We start from the raw sequence: 22,437 nt of genomic DNA, 5'->3' as shown, positions 1-22,437 counted from the left end.
GATGTCAAACTTATTTTACATGATGGGCCACACACAGCTCACTGTGATCTCTGTCACTGTAACAAAGTATAACTACACATTTAACCTTTCTGTTATTTCTCAGAAAAAAAGACATTTCTATAGTAGATTGTAAAAAAAAAAAAAAAAAAAAAAAAAAAAAAAGCAACTTGTCTGTTATTTAATTGTTTATCTCTTACTTGATTACTGTGGTGTAGTATGAGGAGTTCTTTATAAAGCTGTAAAACTGAAATACAAGTAAAAGACCAAAATTCATGCCTTCCTAATAATTTTCCAAAGTGGTCCAGTGGGCTGGACTGGGGTCTTTGCCGAGCCGATTCTGACCCGCGGGTCTTATGTTTGACTCCTTTGCCTCAGACTTTAAATGCACAGTTATCATAGTGAGTCACAAAGAGATGAAAAATACATAAACTGTCCAGTTTAGGTGGTTAAAAATGGCCAGCTGCAGCAGGGAGTGATTGGCCGTATGCACGTTCTTCCTCTCTGGATTTAATCTAATGGTTTATGCAAGATCAACATCACCCACCGGTTTTAGACTCCACATTTTGAAGCTACTAATAAAAGAGCAGACTTTGACTCACCAAAAGCACAAATTACCTGAATGGTCCGCTCCACACAGCGGGCCATGATATTAGTCAGATAATCCATTAAAATGCTTTCAAACGCAGCACCGCAGTTGAGAGCAGACACCAATAGGTGACGGGGAGCTGGAGCCTGTCAGGGACACCTGTCTATCAATGTGGCCGTGCCCCTGACTCCAGCATCCAGATGGACGTAAACAAATTAAACCCGCTCAGAGTTACCATGAAGGGGCAAACTGTCCATCGAGCCCAACACTGAGTTTAATTTCAGGCTGTAAATAAAGATTTGAACACTTTGATGTTGGGTAGTTTAACACGGGGAGACTGACTCTGTTTTGCAGCCGGCCTCAAGTGGCCACTGAAGGAACGTCAGTTGTTGCCACCTCCCGTAGGTTTCTGCTTGTTTTTAACATCTGTCAGCGCCCTCTCCTCTGATCTTTATAAAGTTGAGTTCATTTAAAATCCTGTTTCCTTTTCAAGACTTCTCTGATGATGAAAAAAATCTTGTTTTCACTTCTGTGTCTCAAAATGTGAGGCACAAAAGCCAATTTTCTATGCAAATGCTAAAAAAAGGAGGATTTTTGCATCCTTTCATGGATGAAGACAGAGGTACAAATCCAGCTTGTGCACATGCACAAGACGGCATATAAAACTTACATTCTTTTTATGGCCAGCAGGGGGCAACATAACGACTGTCAGTAGTTTCGAGGCCAACCCTCAGCTCCCTCGCTCTGTAATCTCTCTCAACACTTTTATATTAAAAGTAATGATAAAGCCCAACAAATAAGTAAAGTCTTATTAAAAAGAACATGAAGTTAAATTTGTAAATTATTTTTAATTACAAAAGGGGAATAAATCAGATTCACTTCAGATGATGCTGTTGTTGAAAATGTTTGGCTCAAATCTTCACAATGGCAGGTCTTTCCATCTTTTATATACAGTTAATGGATTGTGATTATTAAAGAGGACCTACAGCTTTATGAATGTGACTCACTGTTTTACTACAGAGTTTTATGCCTCTGGTCCCTGGACTCAGGCCAGAGGACCACTGTTGAATCTCTCCGTGTCCTTTAAATCCTTTCATCTCCTAAATGTATCTAAATAATAATAATTTAAAAATCCAACAGATCAGGATCATTCAAAATTATCACATCATCACACTCTATTTTTACTTTTTCATATTTGTTTGGCTTACTGTTATAAACCTCAGTGAGTCAAAATGCTTGGTGACACTTTTGGATTCCCTCTCCAGCATGATTCAAGCTTTTGTCTCCCACTTAGTTTAAACATAGTTAGACACCTGCAGCAGGAAAAGCAGGCCAAACCAGTGCCAAGGCAGAGAGGTGGGCCGGCAGGAGTAAAACTGACACCGTGGTGACGTCTTTAAGGTTGTCTGTGTTTACAGGGACTCATAAACAATCGGTTGGTCCCATGAAAGGAAAGGTAATGTTTCCATTTAAAATGTGAATTGACTTTCTTAACACATTCATCTAAATGAGGCCATAAATCCTTGCAGGCAATTTTGCTCGCTCCCTAACGGTTCTGTGTTTGGGGAACAAAAGGAAAAGTCAATGAATCAATCAAGAAAGTGAACAGAGATGGAAAAGCTGCAGGCGCTTTTCTTTGTTTGAGGGATGTTTATAATAATGAAAAAGGAAAATCTTTCAAGAGATAACAGGATTCTGATTTTTTTTTTTTTTTTTTGAGCTGTAAACCAAAAAAATCCAAGAAAATTATGGCACCCACCTGCCAGGTGATGCATTCTGTCTTAGTACAGTAGATTATGTGTCAGGTGCTAAGCCATTTAGCATCCACAGAGAGGCCAAAGTTTGTAAAAGCTACCCATCTCCCGCTCTCTCTCACACTGTCAAACTCACACTCTGAATATTTATGAGACTTCCGATCCGTCTCAGAAAAGCATAAATACTGCAAAATCAAAACAGATGTGACTTTGGAAGAGCCTCTCTGTGCCATTTATCACACGTAGCAGTTTCTCAAATTACAAATACTTGTTTATGCTTTAAGGGCTGCTCAGCAGACACCAGGCTGCATTATTCATTTAAAAAATAAAAAATAACCTGCAGCGCTCCGATGTTATTGTTTCAAGACAGCACTTTTTGTCACATGCATGAAATTAGATGAGTGATTGTAAGTGAACAGAGAAAAGGTGTCAGGCTCTCACGTTCAACAGCACGTTTGTAGAAATTAAAATCAGAAGCTGTTTTCTGTAGCTTGAGTCCTGTGGATTCAACCCCTCTCCCCCGATTTTACTCAAATCTGTGTCCTGTAGACATGCCGGGTATCTGGGGCAGCAGGATCCTGATTGGATGGTTGAATCATCACTGTTCCTTCTGAATAGGCTCATTACGGGGCCTCGGAAAGGATGGCAGGTGTGTGTTTGTGTGTGAGATCCACAGGGGATGTGGATTTTGTCTGTGATTATCTGTTTGTTCGTTAGTCCATTTTACAAGCACGATTAGCTGTTTGCAATTATTCGCTGTTTGCAGCCTTGTTTACAGTTGGAACGTTTTCTCTTAAAGCTGCGTTGTTGTTGTTTTTCCATACAGTCGCTGCACTTTCTTCTTACAAACATCTTGCATCAGATTTGGGGGCTTGACAGGGATATCTCTTATTATGCTGCAAGTGCATGTAACAGTGGTGTGAATACACAGTGCCAAGCCACCCCTGCTCAACATAAACCTGCATGTGTGGAGAGCACACCCTGCATCTCACAAAGTTCCAGCTAAATTAAATCCACGTTTTATTTCAATGGGGAAACCCAGTGATCACAGCTTCTTTGGAATAAATGAGTTTTTTCTCAACATGACCCGTGAGAAATGCCAGCTCAGTCCGACTGAACATGAACCCAACTTTAACCTGACAGAAGTTCAGGGGTTTCTACCACAAGCGATCGCGCATCATGTAACCAGATATATTTCCTGTCGTGCAAACACGTCTGAAGAGGAATACTTGGGTGACTGATTTTCCCAAACATGTCTTAGGTTTTTAGATGTTAGTTTGCACCAATACAACTTTAAAAGCTTGAGTAATGTGTGAGATATCAGTGCCTGTGAAAGATAGATATAGCCATGCTGACATCAGCAGCTGCTTTAGGATTATATATTTATACCACAAACTGATTACACTGCTGAGGTCATGCTGTAGTTTGAATTATACACATCCCTTTTTTTATATTATCTTCTTTTTTTACAATTTCCATGGAAACCATCTTTATGTATGATGTATGCTGCAATATTAGCACTTCATATAATTTCTTATTGGCAAATAATTCCATTCTTTTGTTTCTGGAGTGTGAGTTTGTGTGAAACAGAATAAAAAAGATGAAACGGAACTAATTTATAAGCCTGGTTTGACAGAACTGGTGTATCACTCCAGCACAGAAGTGAGATAACAGATAATACAATATTTATTTATTTATTAAAGTCCATCCTCCCCTGTTGTGTTACATTTTGTAACTGTCAATAGTCCCCTGATAATCCTTCTTAATCCTTCCTGCACCCCGTCACATGTTGTCATCTGACAAGGCGAATGAGAGGACGCGTGATGAGAAACCAGTTTCAGAGTGGCAGCACGGCGGAGCGTTTGCATCGACTTCACAATGCTGCTGCTCTTTTCTGCAGCACCGTGTAACCTCCTTAACCCTCTTCTTCCCTTCAAAAAAGCCTGTTTGAGTTCGTCTTTGAGAGCTCGCCAGCTGCTTTGCAAGATGCAGATGAATAGAGCGATGGCCTTGTAGTTAACAGCATACGGACTGAAGCTTTTAGAGGTGGCAGCATTCGGAGTGAGACCAAAGAGCAGGAGCTGGAAAACAAATGTCATTTTACTTGGAGGTTTTTCTCAGAGCACATTTGTATTTGTTCAGTGGCGTCGCTTTGATCTAATTTCTTGAATTACCAGCTTGTGTTTGCGTGCCTTTCAAGTCCACTCATGTCTGTCTGGACTTGTACATATTGTGAAGACTCCCAAGGAAATTTAGTACATTAGGCCGGGAGCAAATTCAGAAATATGGTGACAATCTCTCCTTCTGCTCCTGAAACATGGCGTTGAATAATGACCATAAAAGTGTTGTCGCAGTATTTCTTAGTTTGTTTTTGTGATAATTGAGATCTGCACATGCGAAACCTTGACCCACTAAAATCAGAGCGGGTCTTCAAGTCAATTCTTGTGCCAAATCTGAAGGCTTTGAAGAAAGCTCTTGTTCATGAGAATAGGGTGGACAGTGCCTCCGGCTGTGGCTGCTGCTGGTTCTGAAGTGTAAAACTGAAATGAAACGGGCATCAGAGGACAGATTGGCGCAATCATATGGACCCTGGGCCCGTGGGAGAACAAAGCAGCCGTGCCAAAAAACTGACGCGGCAGTGATAGCTCTCTGACGCAGTCAGTCATCTGCCCGGCATCACGTCTGAATGTGTGCAGGTGGAGGAGTGGGAGGAGGAGGGCTGAAGCTGCCATCTGGAGGGAGTTGGTGGCATGAATGTAAAGCTGTGTTACTAACATGTTCACTCGGTGAGCAAAGAAGAGATTCATCAGACGTGCAGGCTCATTCACATACACCAAATACCTGCAGAGCTCCATAGATGTTCAACCTTAGATGTTTTCAGTGGTCTGGAAACAAAGTATAAAAAAACCATCACATGCAGTATGATTCAGAAACCCTGGGAACCATCTCCAGGTTTTATTGTTCTCATTGCCAGTAGATGCTCTCTGGTGGACCTTGAACCCCAGCTTTGATTGGGATGGTGATTGGGACACGGTTAAACAGTCCTCCAACACTCCTGAAGATCAGCAAATACACTTACATTTCATACACAGGATATATGTACGACACCACGCAAGCTTTAGTATGAAATTTAAGGCTGACCCGAGTGTACAACATGCCCTTCAAGCACAACTGGCACCTTTAACACATGCTTAAAGAAAATCTGTCTGTGATATTTCATATTTCAGTTCCACAACAGTCCACAAACAGGTGTTTTTAGCTGGTGTGACGGCTGCTGAGAGTTTGGTCACCACCAGATGGAAAGACTCGCCTGCTTGGCAAAAATGGATTCCCAGTTTAATTAATATTGGCCATCTTTAGCTTTCCACTGCACGTATCCTAAACAGAGTAAAAACTTCCATGTCGTCTTTCCTCTTTCTTAATCTCTTACTCCATTCTGCTCTTTCTCCGGCTGGTCGCTGTAGTTTTTTCCCCTGTAAGTTAAGTTAAGACTCAAAAGCAGAAGAAAATACAGAAAGGACTTAAAGGGCCAGTTCACCCAAATTCAAACATTAATATTTTTCTGGTCTGTAATGCTGCTGCTGTAGTGACTGAATGAATAAATTAATAGAAAAAAGTAAAGAGAAATGTCAGTTTCAGAAATCATGTCCTGGTTTTAATCTCGGAACTATGTTCTTTCTACCATCCTACAACCTCCATCATAAACAAAGCGTATAGCTATTTAATATAAGATGTGCTTTATCTGTCCAAAATATGGGAATATTTCTTGCAACTATTAAAAATTACAATATGCACAAGTATGTAAGAAATATCTTAAATAAGCAGAATGGTGCATGGGTTAATAAAATAGAATATGATTAAATATCTTTATCACTAGTGTTAGGTTTAAATAAGTTCATATTCCTTCCTATTATCTTTTGAGCATGTACACTGTGCGCACTGTGTTACACAGTTAAACCATTTATCTTGTTAATATTTTGAAACCATATCAAAATCTAAAACTTCGTCATCACATTGAGTTGATTTTTAAAATAGTTATTTACTTGTTCCGAATGAAGACAGACATGCATCCCTTCAGTGATTGCGATGCATAATTTATGCCTACATCCCTGCCAGCACACTTAGTTTTAAGGTCTGTAATCAGTCGCTTAGTACTGTGGTTCCAAATTTCCAATTCAGAACCACGGCGGCCTCGAGCAGCAGAAATCGATCCGCCTGCTTCTGTTTAAATGATGATTTAAGCACAAAACTGCGCGTAGGCCACTTGATTTCTCCTTCTCATCCAGCTCTCCTCAGCAGAGCATAAAAATACTATTTTTATTTGCTGCTGTGTTTTGGGGGGGGGGGGGTCTTTTTTATGTGTGGTGGGCCAGATGGTGTATTTTTTACATTTGAATAATCTGAGGCACAGGTGGAACCCACACGAAGGTACCTGCCCTGCCGTTACCCACACACTTTTGCTCGTTTGTCTGCTGTCCCCAGTGTGTCTGACATAAATAAGTCAGGGGATATTTTTGTTCTTCTGTCAGAGTGGCCACAAAGTCTAAGATGCTGTAAATTTCTCAAACCCGAGCAGCGAGTCTGGTTCAGGCAGAGGGGGGCCTCGATCCTCCATCAGGCGCCTCAGGGCATGTGCTACTCTTAGGGGAATATTTGCGAGAGAGAGACGCACGCACACACGGAGAGAGTGATGGATTGAAGGAAAGAAAAGGAGTGGATGCAAGAGGGAGATGGCGCTCGAGAGAGAGAAACTCAAAGAGGAACATGGAGAGCGCCAGTGGCAAAGGGAGAAGAACACGGAGGTGCATATTATTCACGTTGTCTCCACGCCCCCCCCTGCACCTGTCTGTTATATGAATCCTCGCAGGCACATACTGTAGGCATTACTTTCCAGTTGCTTAAAAGGCTGGAAGAAAATCCACAGGGAGAGAGGGAGAGCTACAGTAACTGAAGTGAAATACAGAGAAAAGCGTTAAGTATATTATGAAGCGCTAATATCATATTCATAACGTCGCATCAAGCTGTAAGCCCAGCGTCAGCCCCGTCCCACAGCACGGTTGTTTCACTGCCGGGGGGGTGGCTTGCTCCTGATTTGAGAGTAGATTTCATTAACAGTGGGCTTGTCAAATAATCAGCCTCACGGCACTCCTTTGCCTTTTTGAATCAGCTGCCTGGCTTTCTCTCTGAACACAATGCTGCATTGATTTTCATACGCTGCCTTTTGACATTTAATTAGAGAAATGTGCGTGTGTGCGCACTTAAAGGAAGGAGAGAGATGCAGTTTTACAGCCCACCCTCCCCACCTCCCTGTTCTCGTGGTCCGCTCGGTTGGAAAATTCATTTCCTTGGAGTAAATAACTCATTTCTCTGCAAAGGGACAGAAGGACCCTTAGGTGTGATAATTTGACAGAGCCGCTGTGTACAAATGCAGACTGGACCACGGAGAACAGACAGGCACACGTGCAGAAAACCCACACGGACTCCCGTATTGACTGTATATAAAAGACGGACATGGTTGAAGCCAGTGCAGAAGTGTCTTAACGGCAAGCAAAAAAAAAAAATTAGTCTGCCAGGGAAGAGGAAAACGACCCTCAGCTCCACTTCGGCCATGATCTCAGTAAACAATAACAAGTTTATGAGCTCAGTCCCCAGTTTAAAGTCTTATTAAATACAACACGATGTTCATTTGCTAAATTGTGGTACCCATCAGTATCCAGTGGGACAACAGAGGAGAATACGCTTTGACAGGTTGGTAGCCTGTAATGTGTATTGTTCCTGTTACATCTGGTTTAAAAAGGAAATATGGTGACAGCAAAAACAGCTCTCAGCCTCACAACGAGGCTCATCACGGTGCTCAGAATAGGCAGAAACCCTCAGGTTAAAATGAAGCCACTGCAGCAGTGCCAAAACACCGCAGTCCCTCAAATGATCACATGGGGCCATCCCCATAGACTCTCATATTAAAATAAATAAAAAGCATATTAACAGCAGGTTTATGACCTGGTACAGGAAAAGGTTTGTCTCTGTAGTTAACTTGTAAAGCTCTAATCTGTGCATTTTATGAGCACGGAATACTGAAACTGCAGATTGTCCCTGCTATTCAAAACTTCACAGTTGTGTTTTGGAGGGTTTTTAAAGCTCTTTAATTATATTAATATGCCATTCAAGATGACTTTGCTTCAGTTTTTTTAGATTAGCAAGTCTGGTCGCTTGGGAAAAATCTGCATTTCCTGACCTGTCGGCAAGTGGTTGCTGGAGGTGAAAGCGGCGACTGCAGCAACCTGCTGGCGACCAAAGCAATCACATGTTGTTTTTCTTTGTAGTGCTGTATGCCTCTTTACAACCAATTTCACGCTAGCAAGCCTCCTAGAGCACTTTCCTGAGGAACAGGTGTCTACCAGATGGTGACCAATTAGTGTCTAGGCCTGTGTGGTGGGGTCTTGGCACTAATTAGCAGGTATTAAGTCACCCTGCATTGTCTCCCTAACCTCATTTTGGCTCTTAACAGCCAAGATGGTAACGGCTAACATGCTCAGTGTGAGCCACACAAAGCGATGGGTTACATCTTACAAACGGGGACGTTTTCCCGTGAAGGAAAAACTATACGAGGATTATATTTCATGCTGAAAGCTGCTCTTCATTTATAAGCAGCTCATCTGCCTGCACAGTAAACCAGCTGATCAGCAGGCAGCGCGTGAGCAGCGTGAGGCTAATCAATAGTAGAACAGTGCATGAATGAGTCACAGCCAGATTACCGTCTCCCCTTTTCACCCACCATCTCCTCTCTGCACCCAGATTCCCATTGAAGTGTCAGTTACAGGCAGAGAGCTGTACACCGCAGACTATGGAGGAGCTGCCAAAAAGTCCCAGTGTAGTAGCTGTAGAGAAATATGGAGAGGAGCGTTGGAGAGGCAGACAAAAGATAAAAAGAGACAAAAAACACATCGACGATGCGGGTGTGTGTGAGGGGGAGGCTTAGCGCCAAGTGTCCGTTACTGTCAGAAAAATAGGTGTTGAAAGCAAAAGTGAATAAAAGAAGAAATAGAGGAAATGTTTGTGGTGGATTTCCTCTGACACGGAGGTGGTGGATACAGATCCAACAGCGCTGGCAGCTGTTTGAAACAAACGATGGGACAAAGAAACAGCAGAAAAGAGGAAATCCATAGGGGGAGCTCCTGTTTGTGGTTTACGTAACATTTGAAGCAGACTTGTGGATGAGAGGTGGATCAGCTGGGAAGCAGCTGTCAGTTATGGAAAAGGAATTATGGTAATCAATTATGAAACAAGAGAGAGCGTAAAACATGCGTTAGAAAGCACTTCTAAATTATTTATCAGCTTCTTCAGCTTCTAAAGGAGACACAGAAACACCTCATGTTCACGTCCCTCCCCGCTCAGTCGCTCTGTTATCCTTGTATAGATGTGTGCGTCTGCAAGGACAAGGCCACACGCCATGGTCTCCTCTGACACATGCAAGGGCAAATTCAAGATCAGCACAAAATCCTGATGGCTCTATCATGGCACATTAACTATGAATGAGGGCATCGCTGCCAGCTGACCTCTGCGAGCACAGCGCGCCTGAAGCGCACGCAGCTCCGAGGCCTAATAACACGTTAGCATGGAGGGGCATGCAGCAAGCCACTGCGGCTCCTCCGGTACTGCTGTCAGCTTCACCCCTGGATAATAAACATATGCTAATTTAAAACTGTATTATTCTCCCCGGCAAAGTGTTCCTACTGCTTGTTGCACGTTCCATACAAAGTCACTGTTTACTTACTATTAGCTGGGAATGAACTAAAGTGTTTTAACTTGCTAAATATGAATTAGTAGCAGCGCAGCGAAGCACAAAGTGATTCAAAGAGGAGAACAGGAAGTAAGCAGCACCTGAGGCCTGTACTTGCCTCTTAAGTGCGAGATAGCAGTGAAATATGATGTAGCTAACAGGCAGTTTTCATGTTAGTTCAAAAGCATGCAGACTGACTCATTAGCATCCCAAGGAGCAGAACCAGCCCAGAGGCCTCACTCGGAGAGAGGCATTTCTGAGGATTGCGGAGCTGTAATAAGGTGGTACGAATCAATAATATCACACCACAGGGGTGGATGGAAGCTGGAGCACCACCCAGCTTTATGATCTCCCACTCGAAAAAGCCCCTGCTGTCGGCCCAGGTATCACACTGACGGTGTAGTGCAGAAAGACGGGTTTTACTCATAGACTTCATTTTCAAAGCATGTGTACAGTACAGGCAGGTCTCACATCTCATGGTACAGAGGTGCTGTATAACACTAACGATAGGCCTGCGTAGTGTAATCCCAAAGTCAGCAGATTTTAACCAGTTCAGAGATATAATAATAAAACAGACGGCAATGAAACGACTATAAAAAAACAAACATTTGTTACAACTTCTGCACAGATGCTCTGAATTTTTCTAGAAATTACACAACAGAGGTGCGAATGAGAACACGTTAGCTCCCTAATGCAAAGTAGAAAACAGCTCAACTAACTGTTCAGCACAAACTTCAGCATCGTCAACAAAAGACGAGATTCTATTAAAAACATTTTCTTTGAAGCAAATGTTACGACCCCCTCCGCTAGGCGACAGGAGGGGAGAAACATACACAAGCCCTCTCACGAAATCTGAGTTAATAAAGGGTTTTATTACAAACATTAAACCGAAAACCAACGGGGCTGTTCAACAGACCACCGGGGAAACAATTAATACACAATGAAAAGAACAGGCAAGAATAAAAACTAAGGGTTAACTAAGGTGAGCCAGCAAACACAAGACTCTTATAAAACTAAGGTCTGGTGAATATCAGAGGTTACAAACACAGTTCAACTCAAACACAAGACAGTAAAACTAAGGTCAGCTGTATATCAGGTTTAACACAGCGAACAGGGCTAACAAACAACGTTCACATGCAAAGTAGACGAGGAGGACACTGCATGTTCCCTTCAGAGCAGCAGTTCCCCATAGTGTGACAGATCTTCAGCCTTTTATACTCCCAGGTGCAGACAATCAGCCAGTCAATTGATCTTGGAGTGGTCATGGGATCTCCAGGCAGCCAATCGTCCGTGAGGTCTGGCACACTGTGATCTGCATAAAAAAAGGCTGGCACAAGACTCCCAGCAGCCAATCACCCACAAGTCGTGGCACACTTGGATTTGCATGAACACAAAAAGGCAGTCTCACTGCCTCCAATGCCCAGGGCCGTAACACAAACGAAAGTATGCAACATTACATAATCTCTACCAGGAGGAGGAGGAGGGAGGATTTTCTTTCTGAGGTCAACGGAGAGACGAGAGTGTTCATTAAGCGATGATGGACTTTATGCATGGAGACTGTGTGTGTGTGTGTTTACACAAGTCTGTGTTGTGAAACAGCAAATTAGCCTCCTCTCTTGACTGTGCGCTCACACATGCACACACAATCTGTCCTGGTGAGTTTTCTAATGAAGGGGGACATTAAGGAGCTGTCACCCTTTACACTGCACAGTGTGAGGTAGACAACTAGCTGTCACTCTGATCATCATCGGGCTAACAATGACACACACACACACACATCCGTCATTGCTCAAAGTCACCCCCATCTCTCGGGGAGATGCAGACTGTGAGCCGCAGAGAGTTTATGAAGACATCTGTCTGGTGTTTCATTAGAGCAGACTCGCATGTCATGTGGATATTTAAGACCTGCAGTCACGGCCAGCATCCCCTCTCTTTGTCCCCAAAGTGAAAAGCAGTCATATGAGGAAGTGGAGCCAAAGACGGGCACAAAGTGACCAGAAGTTGTGGGACGTGAGGACACTCAAAGAGAGAGTTGAACTTTATTTAGCAGAAATCAGAGGAGAAATAACAAGGACATGTTTTTACCCTTTAATCTTTGAGACTCAAGAACAAAGAAGACAAAGTCTGTTTTCCAGACTTAAAACACAATAATTCAAAAATGCAAAGCAACAGCCAGTCATCACTGTATCCAATAAAAGAGAAAGAAACTAAGTAAGTCAAGGACATCAATGAAAATGTGAGTTTCATTATTTAAGCTCATCCAGCAGGAAAGACATTCGTGATTTCAAAGGGCTTTGCAGCAGACGGCTTCATTTTAAGGAGCAAAGAGAAAGTGGCTTCACCAAGATCCAAAGTTTCGAGGTTTTATTAAAAACTAATAAGCTCTGTGCGAAATTATAGGATTTAAAAGACATGAGACGTGAGGTACAAAGCTTCAGTTATAGCTTTACAGATCAGACTTTAGTCCGTGATCACTGAGAGGAGACGCAGAGCCACACCAGCCTGATGCTCTTATCACATCTGCAATATTAAATTCTATTCTCTCTGCATGATGTTTATTTCACTCCTTTATTTTCTTTCTTTTCAGTTATAGTTTTTGCTTTTTAGTAGTCTCTGTCAGCTGATGATTGGTCAGGACTGGCTTCCTCTAAGAAAACAGGAACTGAGACGTGGCTGAATATAAATCATGAACTTTCACCCATAACACAGGAGTTTGCATCCTGTGTAGCGCCATTTTTAACTTTTGTGTCTGAATACGTTCTTTTTGATTGATCTTTGGTCAGGTTTAAGAAAAAAACATGACTTCAAGCGGTTTTTAAAAAACAGCAATATTTAACCACGTTAGAACGTACGGTTCTCCTCCATTTTTATAACCTCCACAACAGCGATGATAGCCACAGAGGAAATTTCCACCCTGCTCTTTGAAAAATCCCACGTTAAAGTGTGAAGATGGGGGTCCTAAGCACGTATGTGATGAGCAGCTGCTGTGCTTCTGTCATGTTTAATACTTTCCTCACAGAAGAGTGATTCACTGATGTCCTCGTTCTGATCCTGAGGCGTCATGTAACTGCGTTTTATCGCATGCACACGTGACCTTGCAGGCATTTTGAGGGATCTTTTAAAGATATTTGCCTTGATGAGCCGGCCTCACCTGTATTGATCAACAAGAGATAAATGAGTTTCTTTTAGCTCTGATGGCAGAGCTGTGTGATGTCATTCCCAGCTCTTCCAGTGGTTCCAGTATTAGTGAAAGAAAAGCAAGAAAAACAGGCTTTGTTTTGTTGGGGCCATTCATTCACCCAGTGTAATACCTGTTTTTTGTTTTTGTGTGAGGCGTTGCTGCTTAAACACTAATGCATCTTATTTAGGGAGTCACAAATTTAAGGAGAGATGGGAGAAACACCCTTCAACCATGTGACGAGTGAGTTGCATAGTTTGTCCACCAGAGGGCACTCTGCAAAGGTCCCAAACAATGAGCTGGTCCGAGCAGAGTCGAGTAGAGCGTAGATGAGAAAAACAGTTTCTACACATAACAAATGTTTGGGGGAAAAAAACCCCTTTCAGTTGATACATTAGATATCAAATTTAAATCACTAATTAACATATCAGAAATGATGTTGATCAGGCTCTTTATTTGTTAAACCAGCAATGAGACATGAAAACAGTTTGTGATCATAAAAAAATAATTTGGTACATGTTTATCCTTCAAGTGACCTCAGCGATGTACTCACCTGTGCCACTGTAATGTGTTTTATCATCCATCTCAAGTATATGTATGTTTTAATAACCGCTGATTTTATTGCATTTTTCCACTTTAATCACTAAACTGTGATGATTTGCCGTGAGCCGCGAGTAACAGACATACAGTACAGATTTACTGCTGCAGAAGCCTTTGACGCTGATATTTACTGAAGCCCAAAGCGAAGATGAAACCTGCAGACGGGTCGGTTTGTGACTTGGTGCCATTTTGCAAAAAAAAATGAATGAAAGTAACCAAAACTAATCAACATCAGAACATTTTAAATAAAGGAAGCAGTGCAGCAATGACAAACACAAACCTTCAAAGTGTTTCTGTGTAACATAAATGAACCCACTCGGTTATTTTCATTATAGAACTTGATATTATCTGATTTTATCTTTTTATATATGATTCTAGATACTTTTGAGCATGTGCAAACAAAGCGGCGGTGCACATCACTGAATGAAAGAGGTGTTTTTCACTCCATTAGGAGCTAAACATTAGTTCACAAGCAGGAGGAGGAGAATATGCGGAAAGACAATGACTATGATTTGTGATTTCTTCTGTTCCATCAGCCCTCTCAGCCCGTGGCGACTGTCCCTTAGGCAAACAGCAGACAGTAAACAAAAGCAAATCCACTTCAAACATCCAGGCCCCCCACTCGGATGAAGAGATGCAGTGGGTCTCCTTCCTGTCATCTGCTGTTAGTCGGGCTATTTATCAAAACATCGGCTGCAGGCTGAGTGGAAGCAAGTAACCTAGAGGCCTGCTTTGGCTCCGCTTCGCTCTTTCTAAACGTACAGTGTGTCAAGGTGTAAACAAGTGCCGCAGCAGCTCATCATCCTGTGAGGTTTCCCCGTCGAAGGGCAAGCGAGCGTTAACCTATTCAATAACAGGCTGACTGTGTTATTACCTGAATTAGATTTATGTCCCATTAGCCTCACTGACAGGGACCACTTCTCCTCATCCTTATTCACCGGTCCTTCTTACAAATATCAATAAACACCAAAAAGACCAAGAAACAGAGGGAGAAGTGACACACTGCATTAGTTTCACCTTAATATTCAGCAGCTTATTCTCTTTTATTTGCATAAACAAGAACGTAAACATACCAAACATGTCACAAATGTAAAAATGGTCCCTAATGGGACGCACGGTCGAAAATGCCCTGGTTTTCAGTTTCTGACATTTCTAATAGTTTCCACTTCATCCATTTCAGACAGCTTGGACCAGATATATCAGAACTGATGCATCATTTAATTGGAGAATTTGTGATTTAATCTACATTCACTGGAAAATGTACAAACTCCTTGCTTTTACCGAATTAGACTTCTGTTTAAGTTCTTCCTGGCAGAGATTCAAGGTGCTGGAAACGTTCCTCACAGATTTTGGTCCGTGTTGACATGATGGCATCACACTGTTGCTGCAGACTAGAGGGATGCACATCCATGATGACATCTCCTGTTCCACCACATCCCATATATGCTCTACTGGACTGCGATCTGGTGACTGTGGAGGGCATGTTCAAGTAACCGATTTGCTGGATTCTTGAACATCGTCATACCGCTGGAAGCCACCATAAGATGATGGTATCCTGTGGTCATAAAGGGATTGACATGGCGGCATGTTTTAACAATGTTCGTTTGCTACAAGAGGCTCAAAGTATGCCACAAGCAGCAGCCTGAACAGTTAATACACGGCAGGATGGATCCATGCTGCCATATTGTTTATGCCAAATTTTGAACCTACCATCTAAATGTCACAGCAGAAGTCGAGACTCATCAGACCAGACAACATTTTTCCAATCTTCTACTGTCCAATTTTGATGAGCCTCAGTCTCTTGTACTCAGATGACAGTACTCTGCTGCTTCAGGAAGACGCTCTTCTGCCTGTGGGAATAATCCCAGACCGTCTGGAATCACCACAGCACGTTCAAAGTAACTTAAATCACTTTTCTTCCACAATCTCGTCCTTGATTTGAACTGATTTGCTGCCATGTGATTGGGCGATTAAATTCACAATCAGTTGAACATACAGATATAGACAGATTATGGTCCTGATGTTGACAAAAATAAAGAGTAAATGGTAAAACTTGGTTGTATAAAGCCTGTTTTCAGACCAACTAAAAATCTGCAGGAATATTAGATGCAGCAGTTCAAACCAGTTCATAAAGCCAACAATCTAGAATAAGAGCCAGGCATTAGATGCAGGTGTAATTATAAATCACAGAGTCATAACTGATTGTACTGACATGAATTCCAGTCAGTTTATGGATCTGTGGTGCATACTGTCTCATGACTTTAGGCCACAGTTGAACTATGACGGTACGAATGTGCGGCGTCTCTGTTTGAGGGGAAAAGAAGAATCGAAGGAGACGTGATCATAAAACAAGAAAGTGAAGAAAAATCAATTTCAGGACAAATAGAATGATGATGTTATTTAATCTCTCGCCTCGATCTTCTGATCTGCACAAACGTTCATGTAATACGGCCACCATTAGGTACGTGCTTGTTCAGAACTCATACAGTAATTACAGTCTCATTCAGCGGCAGGCGGTGGACGCACACACACACACACACACACAAACGTACAGCTCACACTTAATTATATAACAAGACAAATTATTATTCTCAAATCTTGTAGCCTGTGAGCCCAATTAAACTAGAAGTGTGTTCAGAGCATGAAGTATGACACTTAGATGAAAACAAGACTAATACACACACACACACACACACACACACACACACACACACACACACACACACACACACACACACATTAGCTGCAGTCACAGTTTGCTGATGGGTCCAACAAAAGATGACGCCATAAACAAATCCCTCCAAAACCCAGTCTTCCCACTTAGCAGCCATATTGGTAACAACACCTGACTGTAATTTTGAAGTGCCTATTTAAAGAAATACAACGTGAAAAAGTTTCCAGGTTGATCTACGTTCCCACCCTCACTATGACCATCACCTTTGTTAACTGAATGTGACTGTAAAGAATGAAACTGCGAGTCTAAGCAGCAGAAATGAAAGCTGAAAACAAGTCGCTTGTTGCGCATTGCTTTGAAGCTGACAGCATTTGTAGTCGAGGTTCCAGCTGCCTAGTTAACCTATTGCTAATCTCCTCAGGTCACATCATCAGTATTGACTTCTCTCATTGGTCACGCCCACTTTGTTGCAGAATGTCATTCACGTTGTATCGTCTTGGTCACGACGTCGTTCCCAGTGTGGATGCAGCTTTAGGCCTCAATCCTGCAGACCAGCTGGTTTGTGAGTGGAAAAATCCCAGTCAGTGGGCGAGTAGTTGCTAGATGTTGCTGGGTGTTGCTCGATGTAATTGGTCACAAAGAGTCTGCTGCACTACAAAAACTCCATGTAACTGCTTTGGTCACTAGCATGTACTTGGAATTGTGACCAATTTCATGCAAACAACTTGCCAACAACCTCCAGCAACCAGTTGCCACCCAACTCGCCCAGCAACACCCTCTAAGTCAGCAGCCTTTATGACTGCTGACTTAGAGGGTGAGGAGCTTTTGGCTGATGGGAGGTGCTAAGAGCCTCTACTCCTTCACACCTGCATCCGACCTCCTGGACTGTCATAGGTGAGGTGTTACCAGCCAAACTGGGAATGAACTCCAGGGCAAACACAGTTTTTCTCTTTCGTTAATGAACTTTGACCTGCTCGTCAGAGGATTAAGGTCTTAGCAGGTGAGGTTTACTGATGTGAGAAAATTAAATTAAGTAGAATTCATCTGGCATTAAAGTGTATATAATGGAGATTTTTGCAGGTGAGGTTACTAATGTCAGAAGAATGTCTGTGAAGTTTGGGAGAGATTGGCCTAGATTTCTTTGAGGTATAGCAGTTTCGTGCTTCATGGCGAAACATCAAAATTCACCAAGCTGCCGAAGTCACGCCCTCTTATGAAAACTCACTGTGTTGAATGTGACCTAAGACCAACTCCTTCAGGCTTCCCTGAACAAATTTGAGGTTGCTGGCATCAAGCGTCTTGAAACTGTAGCCCAAAGTGTAAAACATGACATTTCCTGTTCCCACTAGGTGGCGCTGTGACCACTGTCAAATGTTTTCGGGGATGTAGCTTCATCAAGCGTGAGAAGTTTGGTACAGATCGGTCAATGTATGTGGGAATAAGAGCCAATTAAAATTTCAAAGCGAATGATCGAAACTCGCTGTGGCACCACAGAAACGCCCTTAGGTGAAAACTCTAAAGTTCCACAATTTAATATGGCTCAGCTCTGTAGTCTAGACTGACGAAATATGGAGCTGATCCGATAAAAGTCCAATAGACTTTTTGGTATGTCTTGGGATGTTACACGTGTACAAAATTTCATACATTTACGTAAAAGCCCCAGCAGGGGGTCAATTTTTTCCACTTTGTAGGGGGTGCTATTGAGCCATTTTGCTGTGCCCAGGTCTCAAACCAGTAAAACCAGTAAATTTTCACCAGGCTTGACACGTGTAAATTTTCATGAGTTTTCGAGTATGTTAAAGCCCTCAAAAACCCAATTCATGTGCCTGGATTATAACAAAAAGAAAGGGAGCAATTACAATACGGCCTTCGCACTTTTAGTGCTCAGGCCTAATAATGGATTCAACTGAGCCATTTATTCACACCACTGAATAAACTTGTGCCATTCTGGTGGTCATTTCACAGAGCTGCTCCTTCGTACTATAAAACATACAATAACCTTTTCTTCTCTCTCTCTCTCTGTCTCTATCTCTGCAGATAGCTTGTCGCCTCCCGTCAATGTGACCATCAGAGAGGTGAAAGCAAACTCTGCTGTGGTGTCATGGGACATCCCCGAGGGAGACCCAGTCATTGGCTTTGCCATCACACAGCAGGTCGGTAACACTCTCTGTCCCTGCAGGGCAATCTATACCACTGTAACCATTAATGCTAATATTTTGCTTATAAGCAGTAAAAAGTACATATGTGCACAATTTATTGTAGACTTTGAAGGTGTGATAATCAGGAAACGGTAAAAAAAAAAAACAGCAAAGTTTTACTGTTAAATGAAAAGCATTTAGCAGATTCAGGCAAGTTTTGGAGGGAATAAAATTGTCCAAACCTTTTATTTATCGCAACTCATATTACAGTTTTACAGCTAAAGGTACAACTTTACTAGATACGCCTGTTCAACTCCTCATTAATGAAAATATCTAAAGTTCAAACTAGAGATGGACCGATCCGATATTACGTATCGGTATCGGTCTGATACTGACCTAAATTACTGGATCGGATATCGGCGAGAAATAAAAAATGTAATCCGATCCATTAAATATCAAAAAAGCACCTCACAAAACTTGCGACATGGCGTAACTCGGCTCATAACCGTAGCACGTCGGAGCAGTATGCATCACATGATAGAGCGGCTGTGTGGAGCCTCTAACAAACCAGCATTTCATCTCCGAGGAAGTTATCCCAGAGAGAAGTAAAGCAAGTGTTTAAGTTCATCTCTGAATGTTTGTAAAGCATTCCAGCGTTAAGCTTAACAACCGATATATGGAGCGACTGCCTCTTCTCTCTCTCTCCCTCCCCTACCTGCTGCTACTTCAATCATGAAACTGATCAATGATCAGCTGATCGGCTTTTCTGTCGCGAGTCCGTCTCTCTTCTTTGTTTTTGGCCCACTTTGCACCAGAAAGAGGAAACCAGCGGCTGAACAACAGCAGCGCGTTTAAGCTTGATAAGCTGTTGTTAGAATTTATTTAATATTACTTTGTAGACCAGGATCCTTTTCTACGTAGCTGACGGCTGGTAACTGTGCAGGGGCGGATCTAGCAAAGTTTAGCCAGGGGGGCCGATAGGGCATTAACAGGGAAAAGGGGGCACAAAGACATACTTTTCTTTCTTATTCTCATTTAAAATCTCGAGGTTTTAATAAATAATTATCTGAATCTTACACCCAAAGTTTTAATCTGATGTAAAATGTATGTATGTAAGTCCATTACTGTATATAGTAACTGTTAAGTCTAATAAGATAAGATAAGATAAGATGGCCTTTATTAGTCCCACAGGTGGGAAATTTGTTTTGTTACAGCAAAAGTGCAAAGTTATGTAGCAGAAATTAGAAAACACTGGAATGCAATAAAATAAAATAAAATAAAATACTATGTACAATAGAATAAAATAGAATAGAATAATATATACAATAGAATAAAATAGAAATACAAATACTATATACAACTGAGTAGGAAAATACAAAAACGCAACTTCGTCAGAAGAAGATATACCCTAGTAAGCTACTTTTTCCTTTGGGAAGGTACCATCTGTGCAGTCTGCAATTCTGTTGAAGAAAGATGTTGAATCTATTTAATTATTCTTGAAAAATAATTTATTTCTGTGCATTTTTTTTCACACTGCATCAAATTAAAGTTGATTACATCGATTAAGCATCATGAGGTGGAGGGTGGGGGGTGGTTCCCTATTTTCTTTTGCTGGGAGTTTGCAACCCTATTAGTTAGGTTGCTTAATATTTCTGCTAAGTACTCTTTAAAATACCAGAATAGGGAGGATGGAGTAGGTTTAAGTTTATTAGATTGATCAGTGTTGCTGAACTATGAAATATTTTGGGTGCAGTGTATTTTTTACACACAGGTATAACATAATAGCTTTAGTGTTGTTGTTTATTTAAACTGGAGTATGAACTTATACAAAATGCAGCAAGATATTAAAAAAACAGTTTTACTGATTAAAAAACACACTATATCGGATTCATATCGGTATGGGCAGATATCCAAATTTATGATATCGGTATCGGTATCGGACATAAAAAAAGTGGTATCGTGCCATCTCTAGTTCAAACTGAGCAGCAGATGGAGTAAAGCAGCAGAAGACCACACCGTCTGCCACTCCTGTCAGCCAAGTTCAGGATACTGAGGCTACATTTTACACCAAATCACCAAAACTGGACAATAGAAGATTTGAAAAATGTTGCCTGGTCTGATGAGTTTCCATTTCTGCTGTGACATCTGGGTGAAAGGGCCTGAATTTGGAGTAAAACAACATGAAAGTATGGCTCCATCCTAGTTCGTATCAATGGTTCAGGCTCCTGGTGGTGTACCTAATGAAGTGTCCCCTGAGTGTACATGTAAATGTACCAACAATGTGGGTACATTTATTAATGCATGTAGAAGATTGCTTGAAGCAACTCCCAAACTAATTCAATTAAGCTGTGGTTTGTCACAGGTTATTGTCTCCCACGTCCACTTTCCTTTCCTGTGTTGCTCCCTCACTCCGAGTCAGAATGCATTATGGGAATCATCAGAGGATTCGGCATCCTGTCGGACAGCCTGTCCCCTCGCTGACAGACTATGACAGCTGTGTGACAGGAGAAAAGTCAACATGCAAGCTTAGACACACATCTCTCGCACAACCACGCATTTACGTGGGACAAGTTGCCATCTCGTGGTTGTACAAACACACACATGCACCCGTCCACAGGAGACTGAAGTGACATGTTTGATGGCAGCACTGGAAGCTGTGAAATGTGTGGTTTAAAGCTATAAATAAAAGTTAATAATAAGAAACAATAGCAGAGGACATTCAGCTGCTCTGCAACGGTTATTGTTCAGGCTGTTCTCATTCACTGGTCATCAAATCCCGCTGTTTTGTCAAAGCCGCTGCAGTCACAGAGATGTATACAATATCAGATGCTGTATTATTTTAAAGTTTGACAAGTTTGAAGCATTCAAAAAGGGTGGCGGTGGCTTTAATCAGTACTGTACAACGTCATCCTCTATCGTATAGCAAACTCATCATCCAGGTCTTGGCAAGAAAGGTAAAAGCATATTCACTCTTTATTTTGTACAACACTAACATGAAATACACCTGACAATTAAAACTTCAATTCAGAAGTCAAGCACAACTCAAGTGCTCCCAAATGTCCTTATGGTTTTCCAACGTCTCCTTCCACAGTTTTGTGTGGTTTTTCCAATGCTAACTGTGCTAACTGTGGTCCTTGTGACTATGATTCTGAGACTGTTCCAGGCATCTCTTAACCAGAAACCAAAACAGTTTGCATCCCATTTTAAATCAGCGTTTAACAATAAATTTAACCATGATGAAGTCACAGATGTTTAAATCCGGAGGTCAAACATAATGAGTAACAGGCAAAAACAAAGGATATCACTTCAGGCTGAAGACAGAACTGAGAAACAACACAATTTGACAACTTAGAAATGTATTTACATTTATTTTGTCTGTGTCCACAGCTAATCAATGATCCGCTGTCACATTTGAATTGTGGTGTCCCTCAAGGCTCTCTCCTTGGCCCTCTTGTTTTATAAGCACACTTCCTCTCAGCCACTGTTTCGCCAACACTATTCAGTTGGCACAGTTGTGTGCATCTCTACTATCTAACAACACCAGCAGCGTTGGTAATCTACTGACCCACGTAAGGGTGAAAACTAAACTCACCATAGATAAATCTGGTGTATAAGTCATTGGTCCGAAAAATGTACTACCTTGGCCCAGAATGAGCTTGTTTCATTCAGTCTGCTCTCAACCTGGAAGCTGTTTTTGAAACTGATCTCTGTTTCAGCCCCTCCGGTT

At 41.8% G+C, this 22,437-nt stretch overlaps 1 protein-coding gene across 3 annotated transcripts in view; it reads left to right on the top strand.

The window, feature by feature from the left end:
* Positions 1-22,437, top strand: part of fndc5a (fibronectin type III domain containing 5a) — a 41,128-nt gene that overhangs the window by 2,413 nt on the left and 16,278 nt on the right. For 2 of the 3 annotated variants that reach the window (XM_039603806.1, XM_039603808.1), the window contains exon 2: positions 18,610-18,725. In XM_039603806.1, the coding sequence (XP_039459740.1) occupies positions 18,610-18,725 (116 nt within the window). Of the gene's footprint in view, positions 1-2,920; positions 2,990-18,609; positions 18,726-22,437 lie in introns of those variants that run through there. The other variant, XM_039603807.1, reaches the window with a different exon arrangement.

The sequence above is a fragment of the Oreochromis aureus genome, linkage group 19, assembly GCF_013358895.1.
Source record: "Oreochromis aureus strain Israel breed Guangdong linkage group 19, ZZ_aureus, whole genome shotgun sequence".
NCBI classification, from domain to species: Eukaryota; Metazoa; Chordata; class Actinopteri; order Cichliformes; family Cichlidae; genus Oreochromis; species Oreochromis aureus.
Note: the sequence above shows the minus strand (reverse complement) of the source record. Positions and strands in the feature narration are given on the sequence as shown.